The sequence below is a fragment of the Neophocaena asiaeorientalis genome, unplaced genomic scaffold (assembly GCF_003031525.2).
Source record: "Neophocaena asiaeorientalis asiaeorientalis breed wild unplaced genomic scaffold, Neophocaena_asiaeorientalis_V1.1 scaffold531, whole genome shotgun sequence".
NCBI classification, from domain to species: domain Eukaryota; kingdom Metazoa; phylum Chordata; class Mammalia; order Artiodactyla; family Phocoenidae; genus Neophocaena; species Neophocaena asiaeorientalis.
Window position 1 is genome coordinate 716,968 of NW_020175542.1, and position 26,048 is coordinate 743,015.

Genomic DNA, 26,048 nt, shown 5'->3' on the forward strand with positions numbered 1-26,048 from the left:
CTATCCCACCCCTTGTCTGTCAGTTCTTAAGCACCTGCACCCAACAAGGAAGTTTTACTTTTTTGAATTCCTCATCTTCTACCTCCATGCTCTTTCCAATCAACTCCAATCCCTCCTTCTCCCCATCCGTGGTCTGTGTAAATATCATTCAGATCGCTTAGAGCTTAACCAGTTAAAACATTCCTCTTCTCCAAATTAACCAAACCAAACAAACAGATATACTATGGAAAATGCTGATTAAGCCATGGGGAAATTAATCTCTCTACTTGTAGCTATTTAGGGTTTCCTTCCAGACCTTTATTCTGCATACACACAAACACAATTTTTTAAGTTGGATCATACTGGAGTTTTGCAACCCAAATTTTCACTTTAAAATGTAATAATAGGCATCATATAGTGAGAATCTATTATGTCCCAAGCATTTTGCTAAGTTTTTAACATTATATCATTAAATTTTCAAAGCAACTCAACGAAATATGTTTTCATAGATTAAAAATAATCAGGCCTACAGGGAAAGCGACGTGATTATAATCACACAGCAAGCAACTGGCAGAGCACAAAGTTAAATCCAAATCGAAAACGTCTCAAGTCTGGAATGCTGATGGTGATGACAACAGAGCAGGAGGGGTAATGGCTGACATTTACTGAGCTCTTCCTATTGGCCAAGCACTGGCCTAAGTGCACGTGTGACATCATTTAAACTAAAAGCAATTCAGTGAGGGATGCCAGAGTCTAACCCTCCACACGCTGCTGTGCTATCTCTCCGCCTCCTGGCAATAAGCGTGTCTCAGCCAGAACGTAAACCACTACTCTCTGACTTCAGAGCCCGGCTCTGCACAACTGACACTACTTATTTTTCCAGGCCCATATATATAACTATCGTTTTTAATGTTCACGTGCTACAGAATTAGAGGGCTGCATCAAAATCTATTGAACCAATTCTTTATTGTTGAATTTTAGGTTATTTCTCATTTTGAAATATAACTAAATTTGTGATAAAAATCCTGTTAGCAGAAATATGTGCTACAACTTATTTCCCGTGATAAATCCCCATTCAAGGAATTTCTGGTCAAAGGGTATATACGTTAATGCATTTCCCTCCTGAAAGTTTGCGTTGATTTCTACTCATTTGCTCTGGAAGCATCTGAGGATATTCACTTCCTTGCATCCTCACCAGGGCTGCACTGTCAATACCTTAATCTTCGCAAAAAAGATAAGTGAAAACGGTACCTCATTATGACATTAAAATTGCTTTTATTTTAATTCTTCTGTAAGTTGCCTGTTCGTGTTCTTTGCCCATTTTCTATTAGTTAATACATTTTTGTCTATTTCTTATTATGTAAAGAATTCTTGACCTTTATATATAAAGGATATTAAATTCTAATGTATCATGTGTTATAAATATAATTTCCTACTTTTTAGTTGCTGTTCTTATAGCATTTTTAACATGAAAACAATGTTTCTAACATCAAACCCTTAGTCTTTTGTAGTCTATTTTTTTTATTTTTAAAGGTTCTACTCCATTTATAGTTATTATAAAACATTGGCTATATTCCCTGTGTTGCACAGTATGTACTTGGAGCTTATTTTATACCTAACAGTAGTTTGTACATTTTAATCCCCTACCCTTATATTGCCCCTCCCCCCATATTGCCCCTCCTCTCTTCCCTCCCCCCACTGGTGACCACTAGTTTGTTCTCTATAACTGTGAATCTGCTTCTTTTTCGTTATATTCACTAGTTTGTTGTATTTTTCATTTTTATTTTTTTAATTTTTTTAACATCAAAACCATTAGTCTTTTTCCTTTATAGCTTCTACCTTTGATGATATTCTTGGCAAGATCTTCTTACCTCTAGATTTTAGACATGGTTACCTATATTCTTATCTTTGTTATAGTTTAATTTTTCTTAATCCAGCTATATATGTGGTAAGATATACAGTAAGGATGTGACTTCATTTTTGTTATATTCTTAAATAATTGTTTTGAGACCATGTATCAAATAAGATCCCATACATGCTGATTTGAAACATGTTCATCATAAACTAAGTATTTTTATATACTAGCATCTGTATTCTGTGGCTTTCAAATCAATTATTGTAGCTTTACAATGTGGTTTAACACATGGAATGCAAGTCCCTTTATCCTTTTTCAGAAAACCTTTATTATTCACATATTTTATAGAGGAAATTTAGAATCACTTTTGTAAATTCCATCAATTATTTCTGTTGTACTATATTTATGTATCAGTTTTTGTCCCCTTTCTTTATGTCCTGAGCAGAATCTACTGTCCAGTTGCTTTAAAATCTGAAAGCCAAATAATGGAAATCCAAATAGCTAATAAATGTATTAAAGCATGGGCAAGCTTATTAGCAATCAGGGGAATGCCAATTTAAACCACAATGGAAGACCATTACATGCCCACTAGATTGGAAAAGTCACAAAGTTAGTTAATGTCGAGAGTGGATAAGGAAGTTGAGCAAAGTCTCATGCGTTGCTAGTCAGAGCGTTAATTGGTACAACCACTGTGGTAAATAGTTTGGCATTATCTAGCATGGGTGAAGATGCACAGCCCATCCCAGAATTTCCCCTCCCAGAAATGTAACCTAAAGACGTGTGGACTTAGAGGAATCTTACATGTGCAGGAATGTTCATGAGAGCATTACTCAAAATACTCCAAATTGAAAACAGTCCAAATGGCTATTAAAAGTAGGAAAGGAGGTAAATGACAGTGTATTCGTATGGCTTTGAATGTGAACAAACTATGTGCAGCAAGTTGGATAAATTTTATACACATAATGTTGAACAAGAAAAGCAAGTCACTGAAGAAAACAAGCAGTAAGATTTAACACACACACCTTATATATATGCACAAATACATATACATGTTATACACACATCTGTTATATATAATGTCATATACACATATATATACACAACATACATATAACATATGTATTATTAAAATAGGCAAAACTAAGGTGTTGCTTAGAAATGCATACGCAGGTAGTAAATCTATGTAGAAAGGCAAGAAGAAAATTACCGACAGAAATTCAGGATAGTGGTTACTTCTATGGTTGTAAACAGGACAGGACCCAGTGGTGGAGTCAAGATTCTATATTGTGCCCTGGGTAAGGTTACGTGGCCATTTACTTATAAATGCTTGTTAATTTTTCTTTTATGTTATATTTACTTTTCTGAATGGAAGTATGGAAATAGTTTAAGAACTAAATGAAATACTCAACGTCTTTTTTGAAGGAAACTTAGTCCCTCTCCACCTCTACTTGTACCATCTCAGGAGCAAGGAGTCCTCCTGCAGGGTTGATGGAAGCCCTCAGCATCTCCCTGCCCTGACTTTTCAGCTCTTTGAGGGCTCAAAGAATTACCCATCTGTTATGCTTTTGTATGTTGCCATCATGTTTTTTCTTAGTGTTCTTCCAAAATTCCTTAATGCCTAGCATAGCATGAATATTTGTTGAATGAATGAATGCATATTCAAGTATCTTCATGCCGGAAAACAGTAAGTAGAAGAGGATTCTACTCGTATAAACTCCAAGGGTGGTCCAAGACGACAGAATACACAGCTTTCACAGAGTGATGTTTATGCTGGTGGATAATTTCTTAGCACAGCTGTCTGTTTAACCCTCAAAGTTCTCTGCAGCTTCTCTGAGATACCTGGAGGGACTACGTCATCTACAGATGACTTGCTGTGAGATACTGATAAGGGAAAGCAGAAGTATAGCCCACTCCATCCAGTCTGTGGGAGCACCGTGGGTTCAGGACCATTATCTCCCAAATTGCATGGGGAGCTGTGACTTGCAGAAAGAATGCAGTGACGCATGAAAGGTGAATCCACCAGGGAATGAAGCTTCCTTAGTTCCGCTACGGAGGCTTTTATAGTCTGGGTCAACCCTGGACGTTGGGATGTCAACATTCTACCTCTCTAATTGGATGTTGCCCACAGGATTTTCCTTGAAATTGAGTGCACCAGGCAGGGCAAACCTGTATGCAGGTCCCACATCACACCAATTTCCTTTGTCCAGAGCCAGCACCTTACTACCAGAGGCTTGGGTCAAGTGTGCAACTTTTGGCTAGGTAAAATTCCCATTATTATGGATGTTTGCCTCTCTAGAAGAATGCCTAGCTTTTTGAGTCCTTTCCAGGTGCCAGACACTGTGCTGAGATTTTGGCATGCATCATTATCTCACTTAGTTTCTCACCTCTGTAGGAACTGCCTTCTCATTGTTCTGATTTTGCTGGTGAAGATTCTCAAGCTCAGCCCACTGACTCGTTTAAGGTCACAATAAGTGGTGAAGGCAGTTGGTGAACACACACAGCCTGGTTTCAGCTAATGTTTGCAACCAGGGCTTGATGGATTGATTCAGTATTGTTCCTTCTTTTAACCAGTTTCTGTTGAGTGACACTAGATGCCAGATTCGGTACTGGACAAGCAAACAGAGAAGAGACCTGCCTTTGCTTTGTACTTCATTTTCCCCACTCCATCCCTCGGGAGTTAGGTACATTCTTGGAAGGGTGTGTAGAAGGTAGAAGGTTCTCAGTGTGTTAGAGAACACATAACTAGGGGTCTCCACTGGGGTAAGATTGACTGAGGTTCTGCCTTCCACTGGAGCCAATTCACAGAACTATGGGACAAAGGGTAAATGCCCCACAAGTGATGGAAAACCATGTCTCTCTCAGAGTGCCCCACCCTTTCTCCTCTCCCTCAGCCCCAGTACAGGCTGCAAATGCTGCCTTTGCCTCTTCCAGAGGACTCTGAGATGGAGAGTCAATCCCATGTAGTTGCAGCTAAATTCTGAACAATGTCTGCAGCAGTAATACCAATTTACGGCCTGATCACAACCCTTCCAAATCAAGACAATGAATATAACCTCTTCTCAGCCTTTCTGCTTTCAGAGTCAGCCACACATTTGAGGCCTGATGGGATCCAAGTTTTCATAGGTGCATGTTCTAAGTCAGAGAAGAATTTGTCCATTAAGGGCTGTGTACGCCTGTGTGTGTTGGTGATGAATGAGAAAGACTAGAAAATTAGAAACTTTTGCCTGCAGTGAGCAATCTAGCAATGGATGATAAACACACATAAAAGTGTTGGTACCCTTTTCCCTGGTGATTCGCCTTTGGAGGAACATGTTGGGAAGATAGATTTGTTAATGTCTCAGGGAGTAAAACTGACCTAACTCTTCTGTGTTTTTCAGCACCTGAGATGTTCAACTCCAGAAGAGAAGCAGGTTATTCCTTTGCTGTTGACTGGTGGTCACTGGGAGTGACAGCATATGAGCTGTTGAGAGGCCGGGTACAGTAGAATTACATTTCTCTTCAGTTACTCTTCCAGCAAGTTTCATTTTTACAGTGAAAGGATTGATTCTTTTTTTTTTTTTTTTTTTTTGCCAAAAGTCAAGTAGTTTGTTTCAGAGATGAAAGCAACAATGCCATGTGATGCTGGTAACAACCCTTGGGATTTCCGCCCATAATTAATTCACTCTCCTACATATGGGGCCAAGCATGTGAGTTGACATTAAATTATGCAGATAAAATTAAATGAATTATAGGGATATTACTAACTCCCAGAGAGGGAAAATCAGTACATGTCACTCCATATCTTATATAAATATATTTGTTTGTTTAAAGAAAATAATTTTGCAGTCAGAGTCCAGGGCTCTGATTCAGTGTGAATTATTAATACAACACAATTCATGCCCTGTCTTGTTGGATTCCTGTCTTCCATTTGCCTCTTGAGTTCTGGGTTCAATGGCTAATTAGAGTAGTTTCCTTTTAGAAGAAACATTTCTTAAACTAAGAAAATGCCTAGGAAGAATTTTGCTAAGAAAAGATTTTTTTTCTCCCTCCCATATTATTGTACCTCGTGGTAGTTCCCTGTGATTTGATGTAACTGACAATGTATTAACACTGGCAGATCCATTTTTCTTTTCGTTTTCTGCTTAGGAAAGGTGAAGCATAGTTACTGTTAGGTTGCTGAATTCATATCTACGTATATAAATTCGGGGTTATCAGCTATAGTGACTATGTTACACTTAGATCCTCAGATCTTATTCGGCTCACAACTGAAAGTGTGTACCCTTTTACCAACCTCTCCCTATTTTCCCCACCCTCAACCCCTGGCAACTATTCTACTCTCTGTTTCTATGTGTTTGAATTTTTTTTTTTTAAGATTCCATGTGTAAGTGATACGATGCAGTTATTTGTCTTCTCTGTCTGACTTGTTTCAGTTTGTGTATTGGACTCAAGTTCTGTCCATGTTGCTGCAAATGGCAGGATCTCCTTTTTTATGGCTGAATAATATTCCATTATTCATATATATTGTATATGAATATGTATTAGATATGTTATATATAATATTCCATTATTCATTTATAATTTATCCATATATAATTAATATGATGTGTAAATATATAATACCATATATAAGTATATATTATAAATATACGTATATATGTGGGTGTATAAATATATATATGTATATCATGTACACACACATCTTTATTCATTCATCTGTTGATGGATATTTACGCTGTTTCTGTGCCTTGGCTATTGTGAATAATGCTGCAATGAACATGGGAATGCAGATTCTTTTTTGTAAAGCACAGATATAACTTTTCATGTGAAAAAAAATGCTGTTACTCCCTAATGCCTCATATATTCACACACACACACACACACACACACACACACACACATCCTTCACCTGCCTTACCCACCCCTCTCCTCCCCGACACTCTTCAGACACCTTAGCTTGGCATTCTTTGCCCGTTAAAACCATGATAACTTTTCAGATTTTGCTTCAATTTGAATGACCCTGACTCTTCACAAACTCACTTCAGACTCTTTGGACTCCCTCCTGTCTCGAGGCATCCCTTGGAGCTCTTTTCCTCTTGTTCCTTTGCCTATAAAGGTATTTCCTAAGATAAGCCCTGGTCTTTTTTTTAAAAAAATCACTCTTTGAATAAGTTTGGAAATTGCTAAATTAAGTTTGAGTAAAGTTAAGGATGTGTCTTAATTGTAGAACAGAATCCTTATATCTCATGTATATTGATCATTTCTAAGAAAGGACAGACTTAGAAAATTCTCAATTAAGAAATTAAAAACTCATTTGACCTTCCAATCTCATCTTCTAGAATTAACAGCTTGTATTTACTTCCAAACCTTTTCTGATTTTATAAGGATAACGTTTTCACATACATGCGCATATACATAGTTAACTGTTGTTTCAGTAAAAAGAGAATTATGCTTTAACCTGTTGAGACTTTTTTTTTCCACTTAAAATAAAATGTAGAACTTTCTACATCAGAACACGTAAATCTATTTTACATTTTAGGATTAAATCCATTTCGCAAATGTATCACCCTTGTAAATTTTTCCAGATATATCTTATTATTATTATTTTTTTTTTTGCGGTACGCGGGCCTCTCACTGTTGTGGCCTCTCCCGTTGCGGAGCACAGGCTCCGGACGCGCAGGCTCAGCGGCCATGGCTCACGGGCCCAGCGGCTCCGCGGCATGTGGGATCCGCGGCATGTGGGATCCTCCCGGACCGGGGCACGAACCCGTGTCCCCTGCATCGGCAGGCGGACTCTCAACCACTGTGCCACCAGGGAAGCCCCAGATATATCTATTTTTATGGTTTTAATCTCTTCTATATCATCAGACTAAATTTATTAAAGGTGGAGCCAGTGTTTTATACAGTTTAGTATTATCCACAATATTTAGCTTTCAACAGGTACATAACAAATGCTTGTTGAAAGTACAGAGGAACAAGTCACTACAAAACAATTCTGACACATTCTCACAAAGAATCACCAAGGAGCCTGCATGTAATTATGTTTCAAAATATAGCTAATCTGAAGAAATGAAATACCAACATTTAATTACAACTAGCAACACAACTAAACCACAGAGGAAGGGTGCTAAACAATCATTTCCTCCACATTTACAAATTGTGATTAAGAGAACAATATATGCTTCAAAGGGAAATGTGCCTGAAACTTCCCTGTGGTGTCTGATCTTGTCCTGACCATGGTCCCGTAGCCCTTAAGCTGCTTTGTCATCTCTCTGCGTCCCCGCTTGCACTGCCATTGTAAAGGCAAGGTCCACGTCTTCTCTAATTTTGTATTGTCCATAGTATTAGCTTATGATAGGGAAGTACGTCGTTTTGCACTAATTGTACACCCTTGGCTGCAGCTCTTTTGCTTTTGTACTCCTGAAATAAGACTATAATCACAACACCTCACTTTGTCCCATCTAACGTTTTACCTTTTCCACCTTGGTTATTTTTTACATTCTCATTCTTAATTTATATGCTGCCCTAAAACTGTCTGCTATATCCTGTCATTGCACACTATAATTTTTCTTTATAGCATGTATTCCATTGATGTGTGTGTGTGTATACAGTCTCTCTTATTATTTATGGTTTTGCTGAGTAGACTGTAGGCTCTACCACTGTAGAAATCCCATCTGTCCTGTCTTCATTGTATCCCCAGGGCCCAGCAGAGGTGCAGGACATGGTAGGCATTCAATCAATATTTGGTAAATGAATAAATATAAAGCTCTGGTTGTTGATGGCTTAATGTGGATTTTAAAGTTTGGAACTAGAAACATACATTACTGTATAAGACAAAGGTAATTTGACTATTTTGAACAAGTCGACAGAGCATGAGGATTTAAATATATGTATATTACATTCAGTCATATGGCCTAAAGTAAATGAAAAAAAACACAACATACTTAAACCATTTGCTTGTGGCATTTGTCAGTTCCTTTATTAGTTTATCAAAGCATTTTGTTTTTAGATGTCTCAAAAGCAGGTTTCGAGACATCAATGAATTAAAGAAAATTAGAAAAAAGAAAAAATATATGTGCACATACATATAACCCGGGAAACTTGGTGTGCCAACCTGCCCCAGCTCTTAATGGTAAACATGCAGTGAATCACATGTAGTGACCCACAGTGCCCTTGGCTTGCAAACAGTCAATAAACATTGATGACGCTGATAAGGTACCCGGCACTCTTTTTCTGATATTGAGTTACAAGGGTTATTTCCACTGTATCATTACTCAGACAAATGAATTAACTATGGTCCTTTATTCAGTCTTGAGGGAAGAAAATATGCGGCAGGGGTTTTTAAACCTTGCATTAAAAAAATAAAGTTTGGGCAATCTCCCTTTTAGGGAGTCAACCCCTAGCACTTCCTGGTTCCCTGGGTAACTGCTGTTGACATGCCATGCATAGACAAGCCTTCCTTCACATCACCTTTGTTGATAACTCATCTTGCTGTTCATTATTTACATTTATAGCCACCATCCTTTATGTCAATAATCATATCTCTCCTGTATTATGTCTAATATATATTAGCCACTCTATTGAGAACTTTACATGTATTATGTGATTTAATTTTCCCCACACTCCCCTAAGGTGGTTCATTTTACAGAAGTAACTTCATCTTACAGATGAAGGAATTGAAACTCAAATTGACTGACCCAGTTTAGCGCTCAAATCCTTTTGCCTTCAGAGCTCCAACACTTAATTACATTATGTTACCTTTTAGTAATGATGTACAACAAGGAAAAAATTAAACTCCTCCATTTCTCCCAATTTAGTTGGGAGAAATCGGTCCACAGTCATTATCTCGAAAGAGTCAGGCACTTGATAAATGTACATATCCATATTCACTGTCCTATTGTTGGTTAATCTAATATGAAAACTGTGTTCATTCAACAAACATGTAATGAGCACTCACTAGGTGCTAGGTCCCATGGGCAAAAATGTGAATACGGTAAAATCTCTAGCTTTAAGTAGCTCACTTCACATAAAGAGAGACAATCCCAGGGTGAATCCTTTATGAAAGAGAAATCAATGTAGGTAAAGGCTGCCCTCTAGTGGATATCTGTGAAAATTATAACAAAGCCACCGTTTTGTTTAATTTCTTTTCCCCCCAAGTTAGGACTGTAGAAGAATCTGGTTCTCTCAGGGGTAAAAATACTTTTGCCTCATCACAAAATTCTCCACCCCACTCCGTAGTACTAGCAGCTCATAGCATTTGGAACTGGGGTTGAAGTCTTCTGGGTAACCTTCTAACCTGAGCTTAGTCATTATGATTCGAAGAAGTAAAAAGAGGTGTGTGTATGGCAAAACTCTGAATCTCTTTATAATCAACACTTAAATAACAATTTTTTAAATTTCCATTTACTGAGTGCTTGTCCAGTGTTTTAGGTAAATACTTACATTAGTTAACCTTACAAAACAGTTCCAAACTGACATCTCAGACGTGGATTTAGCCCACAGAAATGTTTCCTTTGACCCAGAGGGTTACCAACTTTTAAAAATTCCAAGATTTCACAAGGATGTATAGATTTCTGGTACGCTTTTTTAAAAGTAGGAAATCTGGCAACCGTGGACCACATACGCATATGGCAACACAACAATTGGCTGGAGGGGATTAGAAAATGCTATTTAGATTTTACTAGTTGAAAATTGAGCTTGGAAGCATTTGCAAAGGAACATTTTTTCTTTTACCCTTTAAAAATGAAGACTCTTACTTCTCTCCCTTAAGAGACCGTATCATATTCGCTCCAGTACTTCCAGCAAGGAAATTGCACACATGTTTGAGACGGCGCTTGTGACTTACCCTTCTGCCTGGTCACAGGAAATGGTGTCACTTCTTAAAAAGGTAAGAAGGACAAATGCATGACAAAAGGAAGTGATAAAAATGAAGCACATGCTCTGGTTTGAAGTTAAAAGTTAAGTTACAATATCGGAGGCAGTCATGATAAATACATTTCCAGAGTGGGTTTTGCAGCTAAGAGCTTTCAAATACATGGCTTCATTAATAAGGCGACACACGTGTCCTCTTAAATGTCCCAAAGACGTCTCAAACTCCATGTGCCAAATGGAATTCTTGAACTCATTATTTCCTGGACTTTCTCCAGCGTTCCTGCTCTGGCGTCTCCGTCCACCCACTAATATAAGCCAGAACCAGAAATCATTCATCATCCACATACCCAGTTCATCACCATGTTCATATTTGACCTTTTAAATGTCTTCTGGATCTGTCACTTCTCTCCATCTATCTTCCTAGTCCTACTGCCATCAAGTCTTGCCTTTACACTGGTTTGCCCCTGTACACTTTTATACACTCCATTGTCTTCTCTGCTATGCCCCATAGGGATCTGTTCAATACAAAGTTTACCGCCTTCCCATTGTTCTTAGAATAAAGATCAAAATTATTTGTATGGTATAAAGGTTCTAATTACCCCTCAAGTCTTATTTTGGACTGTTGTCCCCCTTTTGACTAAAAACTGCTTTGAGCTTCTTTTCTCTCCTCTTTGCCCTCCCCCTCCTCACCCTCATATATCATTCTCTAACCACAGGGCCTTTGCACATGCTAGTCTCATTGCCTAGAACATTGCTCCCATCCCCAGCTCTTCCAGCTCCCTCCTTTAGGTCAGTACTACTAATGCGATTCACTGACTGGTTCAAGTCCATGAATTACTTCCAACAGGTCCATAACATGTATAGAAACTGAGGGAAGTATTTTAAAACTTTTATAGCAACTTGATACCTCTGATACCTCAAAGCACATGGTCAGTGGACTCAACTCACTGAATAGGGTCCAAGCCTATGCAGTGATGTTGAACTCAAATCACAAGTTGCACACAGTGTGGTGTTCTACACCAGCCATACACAGTAACACCACATATTGACTTCAGTGGGTTGGAAATTAAACCAAACAAACAAAGAGAAATAACTGGCCCTTCTGCATAGCTTGAGAAACACAGCTTTAGACCTCAGCTCACGTATCACCTCCTCTGGAAGCCTCCCTCTGTTTTCAGATCACACAGCACTAGCTTTCCTTCATCCTATTTTTCACACTTTTAAATTATACATTGCACGTGTGTGACTCTTGGGTTAATGACCATTGTTCTTTAAGCTGCATGAGGGAAGGACCACGTCTGACTCGTTCATGGTGTCCTCAGCACTTAACATAGAGTATGACAGGTGGTAGACTTTGGTATTTAAATTAATGAGGTCCACAGTTTTCCTCAGCTTTTCAAGGTGCCTGTGTTCACCAGAAAGATTAAGGACAGCTGTAGTGAGAGCTCAGTCATGTGTAGTGAATAATTACGTGAAAGAAAGAATGAGGAGCCTAAGAGGAGGACCTTGGCTTTTTTCTGAAGAGAGAAAATTGCCCAGGTTGTAACTGGTCAAGGAACAGAGCTTCAGGGGCTAAGAATTCAAAACCTATGTCTCTTGTCTATGGGTCCAGTGTTCTGTTTTGGAATAGGGATATTGCCATTGGTGATGTCAAACATAAAGAATGGGGGCGGGGGTCATTTTCCATAAGCAAATTTTCCTTAGTTCCTATTATCCCAAAAGTGCACACTGATGACCCACGGCTGTCACCTCCAGGCCCATTCTCAAGTGGAACTGCTATTTTCCATTTGAGCCACAGGACTGAAATGATGTTGGCTCTGGAGTGGTTAAAGGGGAAAAATTCTTTAATCCCAGTTCATAAAACCCAGAACTATCACAGCAACCTTAGTTACATCTTATCTGTGTCACCCCAGTCTATTTTGATTAGTGGTAAAAACTGCTAAATTTTCTAGTGTGAAATAAATTTCATTTGTTAAAACCAATGTACATTTTCCACGTAAGAAGAACAGACCTTCTCTTGGTCACTTTATATACATGGCTTGATTTAATCATAGCAAACCTTATGAAATAGCTTATTATCCCTTTTTTACAGATGGGTAAACTGAGGTTTAGAGAACAAACTTCCCCATCATTACTAAGGTGGGGAATCAGTAATCACACATAAGTTTGACTCAGTAGGACAAGCTATTTTCACTCACCACATTGCAACTTACAAAAACCAACTTACAATTCATTCTGACCACTCATCTATATTATTTGTTTATGGGGCTAAGAAAGGAGAACACTACTTCTTTCCTTCAATCCTATACTTGGAAATATTCATAGGGAATCTGTATGATTTTTTGCACTCCAAGTTTTGCCCTTCCTCATGATCTTGGTGTTTGTATTCCATTGGCAGCTACTGGAACCGAATCCAGACCAACGATTTTCCCATTTGTCAGATGTTCAAAACTTCCCATATATGAATGATATGAACTGGGACGCAGTTTTGCAGAAGAGGCTCATTCCAGGATTTATTCCTAACGTGAGTCAATCTTAACAAACCTATAGTAACTCTCATTCAATGCACATTAACTCTGTGTGCCAGATATGCACATGGTCTCATTAGATAACGTGCCAATGTTGTAAGACAGCCCAGATTTCTATTTTACAGATGAGAAAACGGAGGCACACACAGGGTAGATTGGCCACCAAAGTCACATAGCTGGGTTGGGATTCTAATCTAGATCTATGTTGGGAGTTCTAGCTCCTAACCACATTTTGTGGCTTACTTTTTTTTTTTTTTTTTTTTGCGTTACGCGGGCCTCTCACTGTTGTGGCCTCTCCCGTTGCGGGGCACAGGCTCCGGACGCGCAGGCTCAGCGGCCATGGCTCACAGGCCCAGCCGCTCCGCGGCATTTGGGATCCTCCCAGACCAAGGCACGAACCCGTGTCCCCTGCATCGGCAGGCAGACTCTCAACCACTGCGCCACCAGGGAAGCCCCTGTGGCTTACTTTTAGTGGAAAGAAGTCCTAATCCTACAAACAGTCATTTCTGGGAATCTGCCAATTAAAAAAAAAAGTTTTCTCTGATTCCAAAGATATAGAAATTTGTATCCAAGGAGTTCTGAGTCAAAGGACTGACAGCTGCTGGGGATGGGGTGGGGTATTTATCTTTACCATGCACCCCTCTTCCTCTGGCAGTTCTATGCTGGGACCAATATTCACAATGACTAATAGCCAAAGCGAAGTAATTCCCACCGTCTATACCCGGCCAAGGTATCTGTGGCCTCCCGCAGTCGGCTGGTAAAAGCCAGACCCAGAAGCTCCAGCCAAGGGGCCAAGTGAGCGCTCTGACTCCCCTCGCTCCCCACAGCCTGATTTTACACATTCAGTTGTCGGCAGATTGGCAGAATAACAAGCTCATGGAGCAGCGGGGGGGTGGGGTCCTACCTGGCCACCCTCCAGGGTCCAGCAGGGGCCGCTTGCACCGTGGGTGATGCGTGACGCCGTGGAGATCTAGGCACCTTTCCTGTTGTTTCTGCTCTGCCACGCACCCTGCAATGAGCGCTGCCTCGAGAGACCTTCTACCTAGACTTCTCTGACTTAATTGAATCTGAATCATCTGGGCAGCTCGTTAAACATGCAATTTCCTGGCCCTCGTTTTCAGAAACATTAATTCTCCAGGTCTGGTTGGGGGGAACCGGGAATCAACTCAGGTGATTCTGATCTACCCTTGAACCCACTTCAAGAAACAGCCCCAAAGGCAAACTTTAGAAAAATAATTATAATAGGATTTCCTTTCTAACTCATGGAAGGCTCCTTGGGAGTTTAGAAAAATATACAAAATCAAAGAACATGAAAAGCAAGGCTGGCAATAAGTTATTTCAAACTTCAAGTGCAACTCCGAGCTGGTTATTCTTGGACTGCTCCTGCAGGAGGGAGTGTTATTCTCCTTATCCGGTTGGGTCTAGTTTTAGAAAAATACAGGTATCTAAGGAGTGAGTCAACCCGTCTTCCTTGCAGAAAGGCAGGCTGAATTGCGACCCCACCTTTGAGCTCGAAGAAATGATTTTGGAGTCCAAGCCTCTTCACAAGAAAAAAAAGCGCCTGGCCAAGAAGGAGAAGGAAACGAGGAAATGTGATTCCTCTCAGGTAAGCAGTCCCCTCAGACCCAGGGTCGTGGGAATCTTCATGGCAGCTGCAATTCCTTGGAGAGCTTCTGGTGGGCGGCCATCCCACAAGAACTGGCTGCTTCATGAATGTGAGGCGGAGATGAACACCCCAGCTTCTGAAAGGGCAGCTCTGGGGGTCCCGGCAGCAACATTTCACAGGTGGACTTCCTCCCTAGGTTTCTGCCATTAACTTGATTCCCTTACTGCCCTCTCCCAGCTCTCAATTCAAACTTTGCAATCTCCTGGGAGAAAATCTAATTGGCCAAGCCTAAGTCAGGTGACCATCCCTAAAATGATGGAAATGGGCTGGTTCTAAAGTACACACATGGCTGTTTTGGGCCACACTCCAAGGACTCACTGGGAGCAGCAGACCCTAGACGGGGGTGTCTGTTCTTTGCCAGACCCAGAATCTTGTGATATCAGGGTCTAGCAGAAGTAAGGAGTATCTATTCACAGAAAAGATAGAACTCTTATACGGGTGAGCACTATTGCTGGAATTCAGGCTGAGTCAAATTAATTTTGTAACTAACTGTATTATCCTCTGTCAGAGTTCAAGGTCAGATTTCAATACAGTAACCTGCAGGGACTCAGTAGGATTTTATACGTGTGGTTCTGCGTATTATAATGATGGTAAAGTAACAAACATTCATTTTGCCTCTAATGGCCATCCATTCATCCACCCGTCACCCTAGCCACTCAACTAATGGTCGTGCATTCTTCCATCCCTGCATCTCTCCATCCCTCCATTCTTCCATCCCTGCATCTCTCCATCCCTCCATTCCTCCATCTCTCCACCCCTCCATCCCTCCCCCTATCCAATTGTTTAGGCTATTTTTATTGAATCCCTATTATCTGCCACATTCTGTGCTCAACGCTGGAGAGAGATATAGATGAGATATTATTCCTGCATTCACTGACATCCCTGTTCTCAAAGATTGCATAGTCTTGTGGTGAAAACAGCTCTTCAAACAAATAAGTATCTTCAATGTCCCTAATTTCTCTAGTCCTCAGGGGCTACTATACCCTTTAACGGTCAGTTAACCAAAGTCCACATCCTGTTTGTCCACAGAACTGGCCTCTTACCAGATTCCCATCCTTAAGTGTTTTCTAGGGCCCTCCAAGGAATGCTTAGCTATCCCACAAACCCATCTTGCTTCTTGCTTTTTACTTCACCCATCTTCCTCCTAATGATCTGTTCTTCTTCATATCATAACCAACCAGCTTCTCCAGGCCAGCTCCTTCCTTTGTACCTAGAAAGCTTGTCTATGCAGGCTCCTCTGTTAACAGACCCCCAAATGTAGCCAAGTACAGGACATCATCTTCATTACAAGTTTTCTAAAGTTTTAGAGACGACAGCAATCTGTGAGTAACTTTTGCCATGCCTTCCATGCTCTATATGATCTGTCTACTTCCCCCGCCCCAACCCTTGTACTATGCCATTCTTGACCTTCAGATATTTCTGCTTTATTAATGTAGATATCTACAGCTATAAAGTTCCCTCTGAGCACTGCCTTTCTCTGCATCTCTTAAGTTTTGGCATGTTGTATTTTTGTTTTCATTCACCTCAAAATATTTCCTAATTCTTGTGATTTATTTTTTGACACATCGGTTGCTTAAGAATGTGTTGTTTAATTTCCACGTTTGTGAATTTTCCAGTTGTTCTTCTGTTTTTGATTTCTAGCTTCATTCATTGTGGTCAGAGAAAATATTTTGTATGATTTTAATCTTTTTAAGTCTATTGAGACCTGTTTTGTGGCCTAACATATGGTTTCCTTTGACTATTTGAGCATACCTAAAATAGTTGTTTTAGGGTCTCTGTCTAGTAAGTCCAATGTCTGGGCTTCCTCAGGGATGATTTATGTCAGTTTATTTGGTTTCTTTGAATGGGCCATACTTTCTTGTTTCTTTGTACACCTTGTGGTATTTTTGTTGAAAACTTGCTAGTTGACTATTACAATCCAGTAACTCCAGAAATCAGATTCTCCCCTTCCTTCTCTAGGGTTTGCTGTTTTTTGATTGTTGAAGGCTGTACTTGCATCTTTGAGTGACTTTTACAAACTATTCTGCAAAAAGACTATTCCTTGTCATGCATCACCACTGCTGTCTCTTGTTATGTTAGCTTGTGTTCAGATAATATTTTGATAGAGATTTCCTTAAACACCAGGACCATTTTTAAGTTGCTTTTTTCCTGATTCAGTGTTTGTCTGGTTGCTATAAACCTTTGCTTGCTTTCCAGAGTTCTGACAGTGTTGGCCCTAACAGTTTGTTTGTTTTTCTGATGTTTCTGTTGAGGGTTGGGGGTTTGGAGCTGCCTGTGCCATCATTTTGCTCTAGTTTCTCCTAATCTTATAGCCTCCATTTAAAAATAAAAAGGATTTTGTTTCAAAACAAAGAGTAGCCTTCCCTCAAAGAAGAATCAGAAAGATGGTGAATCTCAAAGTAGCACTTTATCTCTATTCAAGGATTTTAAAATGTGAGCGTCAATTTTAGCAGCTCCTTACATTATTATCATGCTTGTTCATTCATTCAGCTGAATCTGGGGGTGTGGCCTGGGCATCAGGATGTTCTTCAGGTGATTCAGGTATGCAGTGACTGTTATCATCTACAGCTGTAGAATGCAGGCTGTGATTAAATAAAGTAAAAGCGCTAAAGTTTTCCTTTCCCCCCTGTATCTCTGTTTCCTCATTTATAAAATGGAGTTGGTATTGCTACCTACTTCATAGACTGTTCTGAGTCAATTAGTACATGTCTGCCAAAATGCTAGCCGTTGTTAGAGAAGATGTGGTACATATACACGATGGAATATTACTCAGCCATAAAAAAGAATGAAATAATGCCATCTGCAGCAACATGGATGGACCTAGAGATTATCATACTAAGTAAAGTAAGTCAGAAAGAGACAGACATACTATATGATATCACTTATATGTGGAATCTAAAATATGACACAAATGAACTTATCTACAAAACAGAAACAGACTCACAGAGAACAGACCTGTGGCTGCTAAGGGGGAGACGGAGTGGGGGAGGGATGGATTGGGAGTTTGGGATTGACATATACACACTACTACATCTAAAATAGATAACTAATAAGGACCTACTGTATAACACAGGGAACTCTGCTCAATATTCTGTAATAACCTAAATGGGAAAAGAAATTTGAAAAAGAATAGCTATATGTATAACTGAATCACTTTGCTGTACACCCGAAACTAACACAACGTTGTAAATCAACTATAGTCCAGTATAAAATAAAAATTAAAAAACAGAAACAAAAAAAATTAAAGTGCTAACCCTAAAAAAAAAAAAGTTAGCCATTTTTTATGTTTTACTTTTCCACTCGACTTCCTGACTTCTAACTCCATTCTTTTCCATGACTCTGGTTTATGCTCACGTAGATGCCTCTGTTGTTTCTTTGCATCCAGGATGTTCTCCACTGACCCTCTCTGCTCATCAGCCCCTTTAAAGTAAAGAACCAAAAAGACTGACACACACCCAGTCTGCCTGCTATGGAAGCAAATGACCTAAGTCCTCTTTTTCTGCCTCCTGAGATTTCCACCTGCTCTAAGCCCTTCAGATATTTCTGATGCCATCTCTACTTACACCAGTCTAATCTCTGTTTGCTCTGTCATCCCTGAGAAGCACATTCTAACATTTTTTAATCAGTAGTTCTCTTCTCAACCACTTAAGACTCATTCGTTCCTCCATTCTGTTTGCTCCCCACTCCTCTCCCTCATACTCTGCCTACTGCTGTTGAGTTGTCCATGTAGCTGCACTTCTTAAACTTTTCCAACTAAAGCAGAGGAAAAAGAACATGTGGCACATGAGCCCTTAGGGCCAGGGTGGGCCTCATAGGGTGCAGTGCCGTATCACAAACTCATCTGAGTGTGCCCTTTACATCTTTGTTTAAATAAAACAGAGTTATATGACGGAGAAAAGAACTTGAGTGAACTTCTGCATTTTAGTGATTATAATCTTGATTTTTAATGTTAAAATATTTTAAAATGTTAATATTTCAAATATCTTCATGTTAAACTTTATATAACATTTTGTATGTTTATGTATTTATTTATGTTTATATTATACATATATTTTTATGTCTATAATATAAACACATACATAATACGTACATATAGAAATATGTATATGTATATGTATAAAATACAAACATATATAAAACATAAACATGTTTATCCAAACATATAAAGTATTATATAAATGTGTTAAGACATTATGTAATATTTTATATATTTTTATGTAATATTTAAATGTTAAAAATATTTGTTCTACAATCTTGGGGTAAAGCTGCTGCTCCAAGGAGCTCTATCAGATCATGTTTATCCCATAGCTTCATGTCCCCTACTACTGATACTGGAAACCCCCAGCATTACAGGTACCCCAACTTGAGGATAAGAGTGAGGTGTAGCAGAATCTCTTTTCTCTCCTTTGTTTTGCTTCCCCCCACCCCTTCTCTGAAAATTTCCTCTCCTTTTTATAGTTTACTCTCCCAACACTTAATTATTTGTTCAGGAAAGGTAAAAAAAAAAAAAAAACTCTCTAGTACTTGAAGACTTAGTATTTTCTAATTCCTAGATTTAAAAACAAAATGAATGAATGATATTTTTTCCTTCAAGAAGAATATTTGTCATCAGAAGTAATTTGGAAGTATTTTGTTACAGACTTTTAAAACATTTGATCTGGGGCTGATACTATACTGGGCCTGGTGATGGTCATTTCTTTGAGGTTAAATTTTCTGATTATGTTGGAAACGTCATCTAGAGATACTGACAGCCAGACAGTGAAGCAGCAAAGCAAATGCTTTGCAAATCTGTGAGAAAGTCACAACTGAAGAAGGCTGCTCACCACAACTGAAGTATAATCAGCCCCAGTGCAGTTGAGGGGAACAGTCAATCCGAATTCAGCGTGAGGGCATATTTGTAGGCTACTCGTTAAATCCAAGCAGAACTGTTGTTGAACCCAAGTTTGTGTGCCTGACACACAGTGAGGTCAAACAAACGGAAATGTTTGAGTTTAGAGCAGAGAAAGGTTTATTGCAGGGGTCAAGCAAGGTGAAAGGGGAGGAGGGGATGGGCTCAAAAGACCCAAACTCCCCGATGGCTTTCAGACAAGGGTTTTTTAAAGACAGTGTTAGGAGAGAGGGTCCTAGGATGCGTGTTCAGCTCATGGACCTTCTTCTGATTGGTTGGTGGCGAGGGAACAGGGTGATGTTTTGAGAATCTCAACCCTCTGGTTCCAACCAGCCTGGAGTCTACGTGCTCTGGTCAGCATTTAGTCACCATCCCCCCACTTGGCTGGGGGGGGTCTGAGTTTCTACAGAACAACTCAAAGATATGCATCAGATTGTTATCCAGTTCCCTTCAGGAGGAAATGGGAGTCCTGTGATTCTATTGTCCTAATAATTAACTGCTTCAGTGCTCTTTGGAACTTGGGAAAGGCCTAGGAGACTAAAGCCTTTTTTCTCTACAAAGAAAAACGGGGGCACAGAGGGACTTTTGTACCTGGGAAGGCCCCGCAGGGTCCTGCTCAGTTTCAGTCTCCCCTTCTCTTTGAATCCTGAGGGGGACAGGGGCAGGACAGAAAAGGGAATAAAGTTTTGGACGGAGAGATTAATCATAAACTTGGCAGGGGAACTCAGTTTTAGGGGGACTTGGTTTCAGAACCTCCAAACCTTTTACATGAGGGCCAGGAGATGAGAAGCAAATAGGTGACCAGCTTAATAAACCCTTGTGCCCATCTGCCTTGAAGCTGTGGTTTCTTGGGCTAAATGGCTGAAAGACATCAAGCTCATAAACCATAACCCAGTTCTTCTTTGCTGCCTCATTGTGGGGAGCAGAGAGTTGATGTATTTTTCCCCGTTTCTTTCCTATATGCTCCTCTATTAATTTCATTGTGGTCTCACTCCTGCTACAAACTCGCAGATAGCATCTATTTTGAGGACACATTGGTCCTCCTCGATTTGGGCCACTCAGTTAACGGACACTCAGTAGGTTATTGGCTACTTGAGGATCTTCAGTGGTCTGCTAACTATACCTCTATTTTTTTTCCAACATTCACCCGGAAGATGTGCCTTCTTCAAGAGCACCTTGAATCTGTCCAAAAGGAGTTCATAATTTTCAACAGAGAGAAGTAAGTAACCCCTGGAAGAACAGCAGCTCAGCGAATGATGGAGTGTTTCAGCCAGATTCAACTTGCAAAGATTTAATATAGTTTTAAACATTTTTTCCTTTCTGATTACAAAAATGATGCATATCCATGATAGAAAATCTGGAAAATACAGAAACTTTTTTTTCTTGTAAGAGATTTCAAAAATTGTAATAGGTAAATTAGCTTAGTATCAGGTTTCTGTTGATAGGAAGGGCAGAAGAATGGGGACTTCAACACTTAAAATCAATGATGTTTGTAAGAGTTACCCTGGCTCACGCCTCTTTATAAATTGTTGGGCTTAATGCTATCATTTCAAAAGCTTAAATCTTTTCTTTTTCACTTCAATGAATAAACCCACTTTTTTTCCTTTTAAGAGTCAAAAAGGACTTTAATAAAAGACAAGCCAATCAAGCCTTGGAACAAACCAAAGACCCACAAGAAAAGGATGGCCGGAATAACCCGTGAAGTCCTCAACATCTTCTTGGGACATTTCCACGTCAGGAAGAGCTGACAGAAATTCTCACCTCTCCACACCTCACACACCTTAGAAAATATGAATGAATACCTTTGGAGGGAGGCAGCAGGACCCAGGGAAGAGTCCCCAGGCTCCCGGGAACTAGATTCACCACCGCGTGACCTTGAGCAAGTTACTTACCCCCTTTCTCTGCTTCGGTTTTTTCATCTAAAACGAGAACGTAATACTAGATGAGCCCTATACTGCCTTTTTACTGCCACCGTTCTCCATTCTGTTATTCTAAACCGCCTCTATTTTTATTTTAAAAGGAATATTTGGATGCAGATTTATTTTTTCCACTCCTAATTACACTGTGACAAATGGACATAGCTGGGTGATGGAGTGAATCTCTTCAGAGTTAGAAAACTTCATAAATTGGTCAGAATCCCCAAATCCAACTGAATAGGAGTAAGGAATTCATTCAGGAAGAAATGAGTGGGACCAGATTATAAGTAACACAGATGGATGAGGGCCTTCCAGTGGTGTGCTCAAGTCAGAACACCGTACGTACCAGCTTGTATCAATTGTAAGAGCCACTATGCGCATCTGTCCCAGCACCCCGTACAGTGATGTGAAGTTGAGAGTTGAAATTGGTGATGGTGGAAGTATTTACATCATTGGCAGATGCTACAAATCAGGGCTTTCCACCCTTTCCGGCCCCCACCGCCCACCCAGCCCCGGGGAAGCCAGTTGTGAAATATTAGCACACCACTGGCCTTCTTCTAGAAGCATGTTCCTTGAGAGCTAATTGTCCTCTTAAGACTACCAGAGACCTGTGTCCAGAGAGCATCAGAAAAGAACACTGTCACATTGAAAGCACCTCCACCTTGTAGTACCTGAAGTTGTATCTTATATGGGAGTTACAGTCTGTTAGATTGTGAGGTGAATTTGGAAGATAGTAAAATTTACCCTTGAAAATTTCCTTTAATATACACAACATATGGTGAGTATCTTTTCTTAGAGAAGCCCAACATCATGAGACCCTTCGCTAATGAAACGAGTCATCTTTTTTGGTTCTTTTTTTTTTTTTTGGTCTCACTTTTGGCTAATAAAAGATGCACTAAAGTGTTGAACAGATTATACATGCCTTTATAAACTAGAATCACGTGCTTAGAACCGTGGGATGCCCACACATCTGAGAGGTCTAAGACTGACTAAGGGAACAGCAATACTTACTTGTGCTTACGGCAAGAATGGCGGGCAGAATCCCCTATTTAAAATAGTATTGATATTTCACTTTTTCTTTATATTGTATTTATTTATTTGCCAAACACAAAGTTTAATTCACCTAAGTTGGGATGTAACTCTACTCCCCTGATACACAGAAGATCTTTGCAGAAGAACTATTTTTGGCAACTCACAGATGCTGCTGGGTAGAGTCAAGAATAAACAGGGTTGGTGGGGGATTGCTTTAACTGTTGGCCACTCAGATCACCTAAACCTTGTCCTTACTTAGGGAGACTATGGGCCTCAGCAGGGTGGCAGTAAGCTGGCAACAGGGGAGACCAGACAGGTGGAAATGGGCAGAAGTAACAGAGACGGCCGCAAGCTACATAGGACTTCTCCAGAAGGGAAGTCGCACTGGGGCAACTAGACATGGGCAGAAAGCCAGTGCTGAACTTTAATTCAGCACTGATGGTTTTCTCCCCACTGAGTTAATAGGCCCCACATTTCTGACCTTGAAAAGCTGTGAAATAGTGTCTCTCTACTTTAAGAGTAACCATATTTTTGTTAAGAATTAAAAGCCAGCTCTTGTGTTCTGTTTTGATTCCTTTTCTCTACATTTCCCCCATATTATATGTCTGTGCTATGTTTTTCTCCAAACACTATAAACTCTGGCTCAATTTCCCAAGGAGGGGGAATGGGTTGACAAGAGCTACAAGGAGGTGACCAGATTCTGCTCCTGGTTGGAAACCAGGAGTGTCAGGGCCATTTGCATGTTTACCAATTTATTTCATTTGTTTCAATTCAAGCCTTGATGTGCTGTCGCCTCATCTCTCCAGTTACCTGATTCTTTCTCTCGCTCTGACCTTATATATATCATCCCAAATGAGAGACTGGGAAACACCCAAGCACAATGGGATTGGTAGGGTCTCCATTGGGATGGGAGTTAAATCATTTGTGCCATTTCACGTCTATACAGTTTATAATAGGATAGGAACACAATACAACCTCTGTAGGTTGAACCCCTAGTTTTTACTTCCAATGACCTGATTCCACGCCTACAGTACCCTTACGGGCTGTCAAGAACCATGGATGCACTGACTAGAGAGGTAAGATGGATTTCCCGTCCTAATCAGGTTACAGACCCACCACGTAATATTTCAAGTTAGAAAAGAAAAAGCATTGTATCCATCGGTACAGAACGGCTAATTTTAAGCACCTCCCACCACTGGACATTTTGAGTGTTAGGACAAAAATGTTTTCCAAAAAATAGAAGAATTCTTAAATCCTTACCATAGACTTCATAACATAATAGCTTTTCCAGACTGGATTGATGAATAAATAACTGGGGAGAAGGAGTGGGTCATATAGCTAGCAGGGGCCAGTGTTGCTGCTTTGGGCTGACACAGTAATGCTAAGGCTTTAATTCTTCAAGGGCTGAATGAAAAGGCATGAAAAGCAGTGAACTGTTTCAGTATCCAGTTGTCCCTGCATTCTGTCGACACAAATTCCTGTTTCCTAGAAACCGTGCCTGTGATTACCGTTTCCTACAATCTCAGTGTGTCTGATATTCAACACTGATGTGAAAAATCCAAACACAGTTCACAAACTGTGCTGTTGTGAACAGGTAGCCCTTGGATGGGAAATCTGTGCTTCTGCTGAGCTGTAGCATATGTACTGTCAGTGTGCCTGTGTGTATTAAAATGTCTTCTGTACACCATAAGCCACTTCCTTCTTTGTCAGCCATGTGTGTGTGTGTGTGTGTGTGTGTGTGTGTGTGTAATCGTTTCCCCTAGGGGTAGGGTCAAAGTCACCTGGTCTTATTTCCATTTCCTGCTGTGAGGAATGTCCTTTACTAGAGACAAGCTGGTGTTAGAGATGATGTTCTAGAACTATGGAATGTTAGAGATGGTGTTCTAACCCTCTGGCACTGTACCTATGAAATGCAGCGCAATCTAGCTGCTCCACATATGTAGAAACCGAAAACCTGACTCCTCCAGTATCCACACCTAAGGAGGCACAGCCCAGTATTCTGGATTTTGCCTTTCACTATGACCTTTAGGCCATGGAGAGTCCCTGCACCTCTTTTTTTTCAGCACTCTCCCTTCTTACCTCTCCACATCTTTGTCCGGTTCCACATACCCAAGCAGCAGGTGGATGGTCCAAGGCCCATATCCCGGGACAGGAAGGTTAACAGACAGCTCTGAACTCTTGGAGCCAGAAGCAACTCCTGCCTCAGGGGAGAATCAAGGGGCCTTCCAATCACCTCTCAGACCCACAACAGCTTAGCAGCCACAGGCTAACTGGTTCCCGGGATAGGTTCTCGTAAGTCTTGTGGGCTCTGCAGTCCTGCATGCAGAGTACTCTTGTCCAGGTCATGTGAAGTGTGCTGTCTTGTTCTCAGCGTCCATCGATCACAGGGCAGGATCTAGACCTTCCATTCTGAGGAATGCCAGCCTTAAGGATGCCACCTCATTCCTGCAGGCTGCTTTGGCCCTTTCATCCCATCTCCTGCTCATGGTTGGTGTTCTCCTTGTGATAGCTTGATGGTAACGGAGTTGATTCCAGAAAGTTCTTCCAAACCAGAGGGACCTTGTTATTCCTATTCAGCGTTCTCATTCCCCACCTGGTGGATGTGACTCGACCCTGAATACCTCCAGTCCGCAGAGGTGTGAAAGTCAATGTGTGAATTGCACTAACTTAAAAAAAACAAAAAAAACTGCTTCATCCCTTTTAGAGCCCTGCAGGCTGAGATCATTTTAAGCACTGACCCTGCCCTTTACACCCAAGCTTATCCTAAGCAGAGCTCAGCTGCTGCCATGGTCCTGAGCAGGGAGAGGTGTTTCACCAGTCCTGAGTTCAAGCCCCCAAATGCGACTGTGGGCGAAAGCTTCTTAATCATCAAACCTTGAACGTCAAACTGAAATAATTCCTTATACGCTCAGAGTAGCTTCTGACGTGGTTTCACCTGGGCGTTCATCACACTTAAAAGCAATTCACCAGGAATTACCATCCCCTGATCCTCTCCCGCACCTGCCCCAGCCTACACACAGATACCGTGCTGAGAAAACAGTCGTGCCCTGCAGGCTTGAGAATGCTGCCGTGGCCACCTGCTGTGTATCTGCCTAGCATCCATGCCCTCCTCTTCTGGGATCACAAATTGATTTTCTTCGAGTTACGGACAGTCCACGTGGTTCAGGTGGCTCAGGGGGCTCAGGGGCCGGGTGTGTTACCAGGTGTGGCCAGTCAGTCCCAGTCTCCAGGCCACAGTGCCGAGGGCAATGGTGAACACGTGACCAAGCCGGACCAATCAGAATCCGTCTCCTTGGCTGGCACTACGGAGAGAACCTCTCTCCCCCTGAAATCTCTT

At 40.6% G+C, this 26,048-nt stretch overlaps 2 protein-coding genes across 3 annotated transcripts in view; one reads left to right on the top strand and one right to left on the bottom strand.

Annotated features, from left to right (window-relative positions):
- Positions 1-14,245, bottom strand: part of PPP2R2B (protein phosphatase 2 regulatory subunit Bbeta) — a 656,680-nt gene extending 642,435 nt beyond the window's left edge. For both annotated transcript variants that reach the window (XM_024731397.1, XM_024731396.1), the window contains exon 1: positions 14,114-14,245. The gene's annotated coding sequence lies outside the window, so the exon portion shown is untranslated. The remainder of the gene's footprint in view (positions 1-14,113) is intronic.
- STK32A (serine/threonine kinase 32A) overlaps positions 1-24,376 on the top strand; it is a 115,651-nt gene extending 91,275 nt beyond the window's left edge. Inside the window, exons 7-12 of the mRNA XM_024731398.1 lie at positions 5,212-5,309; positions 10,581-10,697; positions 13,080-13,205; positions 14,687-14,815; positions 20,918-20,982; positions 21,375-24,376. Of these exons, the coding sequence (XP_024587166.1) occupies positions 5,212-5,309; positions 10,581-10,697; positions 13,080-13,205; positions 14,687-14,815; positions 20,918-20,982; positions 21,375-21,465 (626 nt within the window). The 3' untranslated portion in view covers positions 21,466-24,376. The remainder of the gene's footprint in view (positions 1-5,211; positions 5,310-10,580; positions 10,698-13,079; positions 13,206-14,686; positions 14,816-20,917; positions 20,983-21,374) is intronic.
- The last annotated feature ends 1,672 nt before the right edge of the window (positions 24,377-26,048 follow it).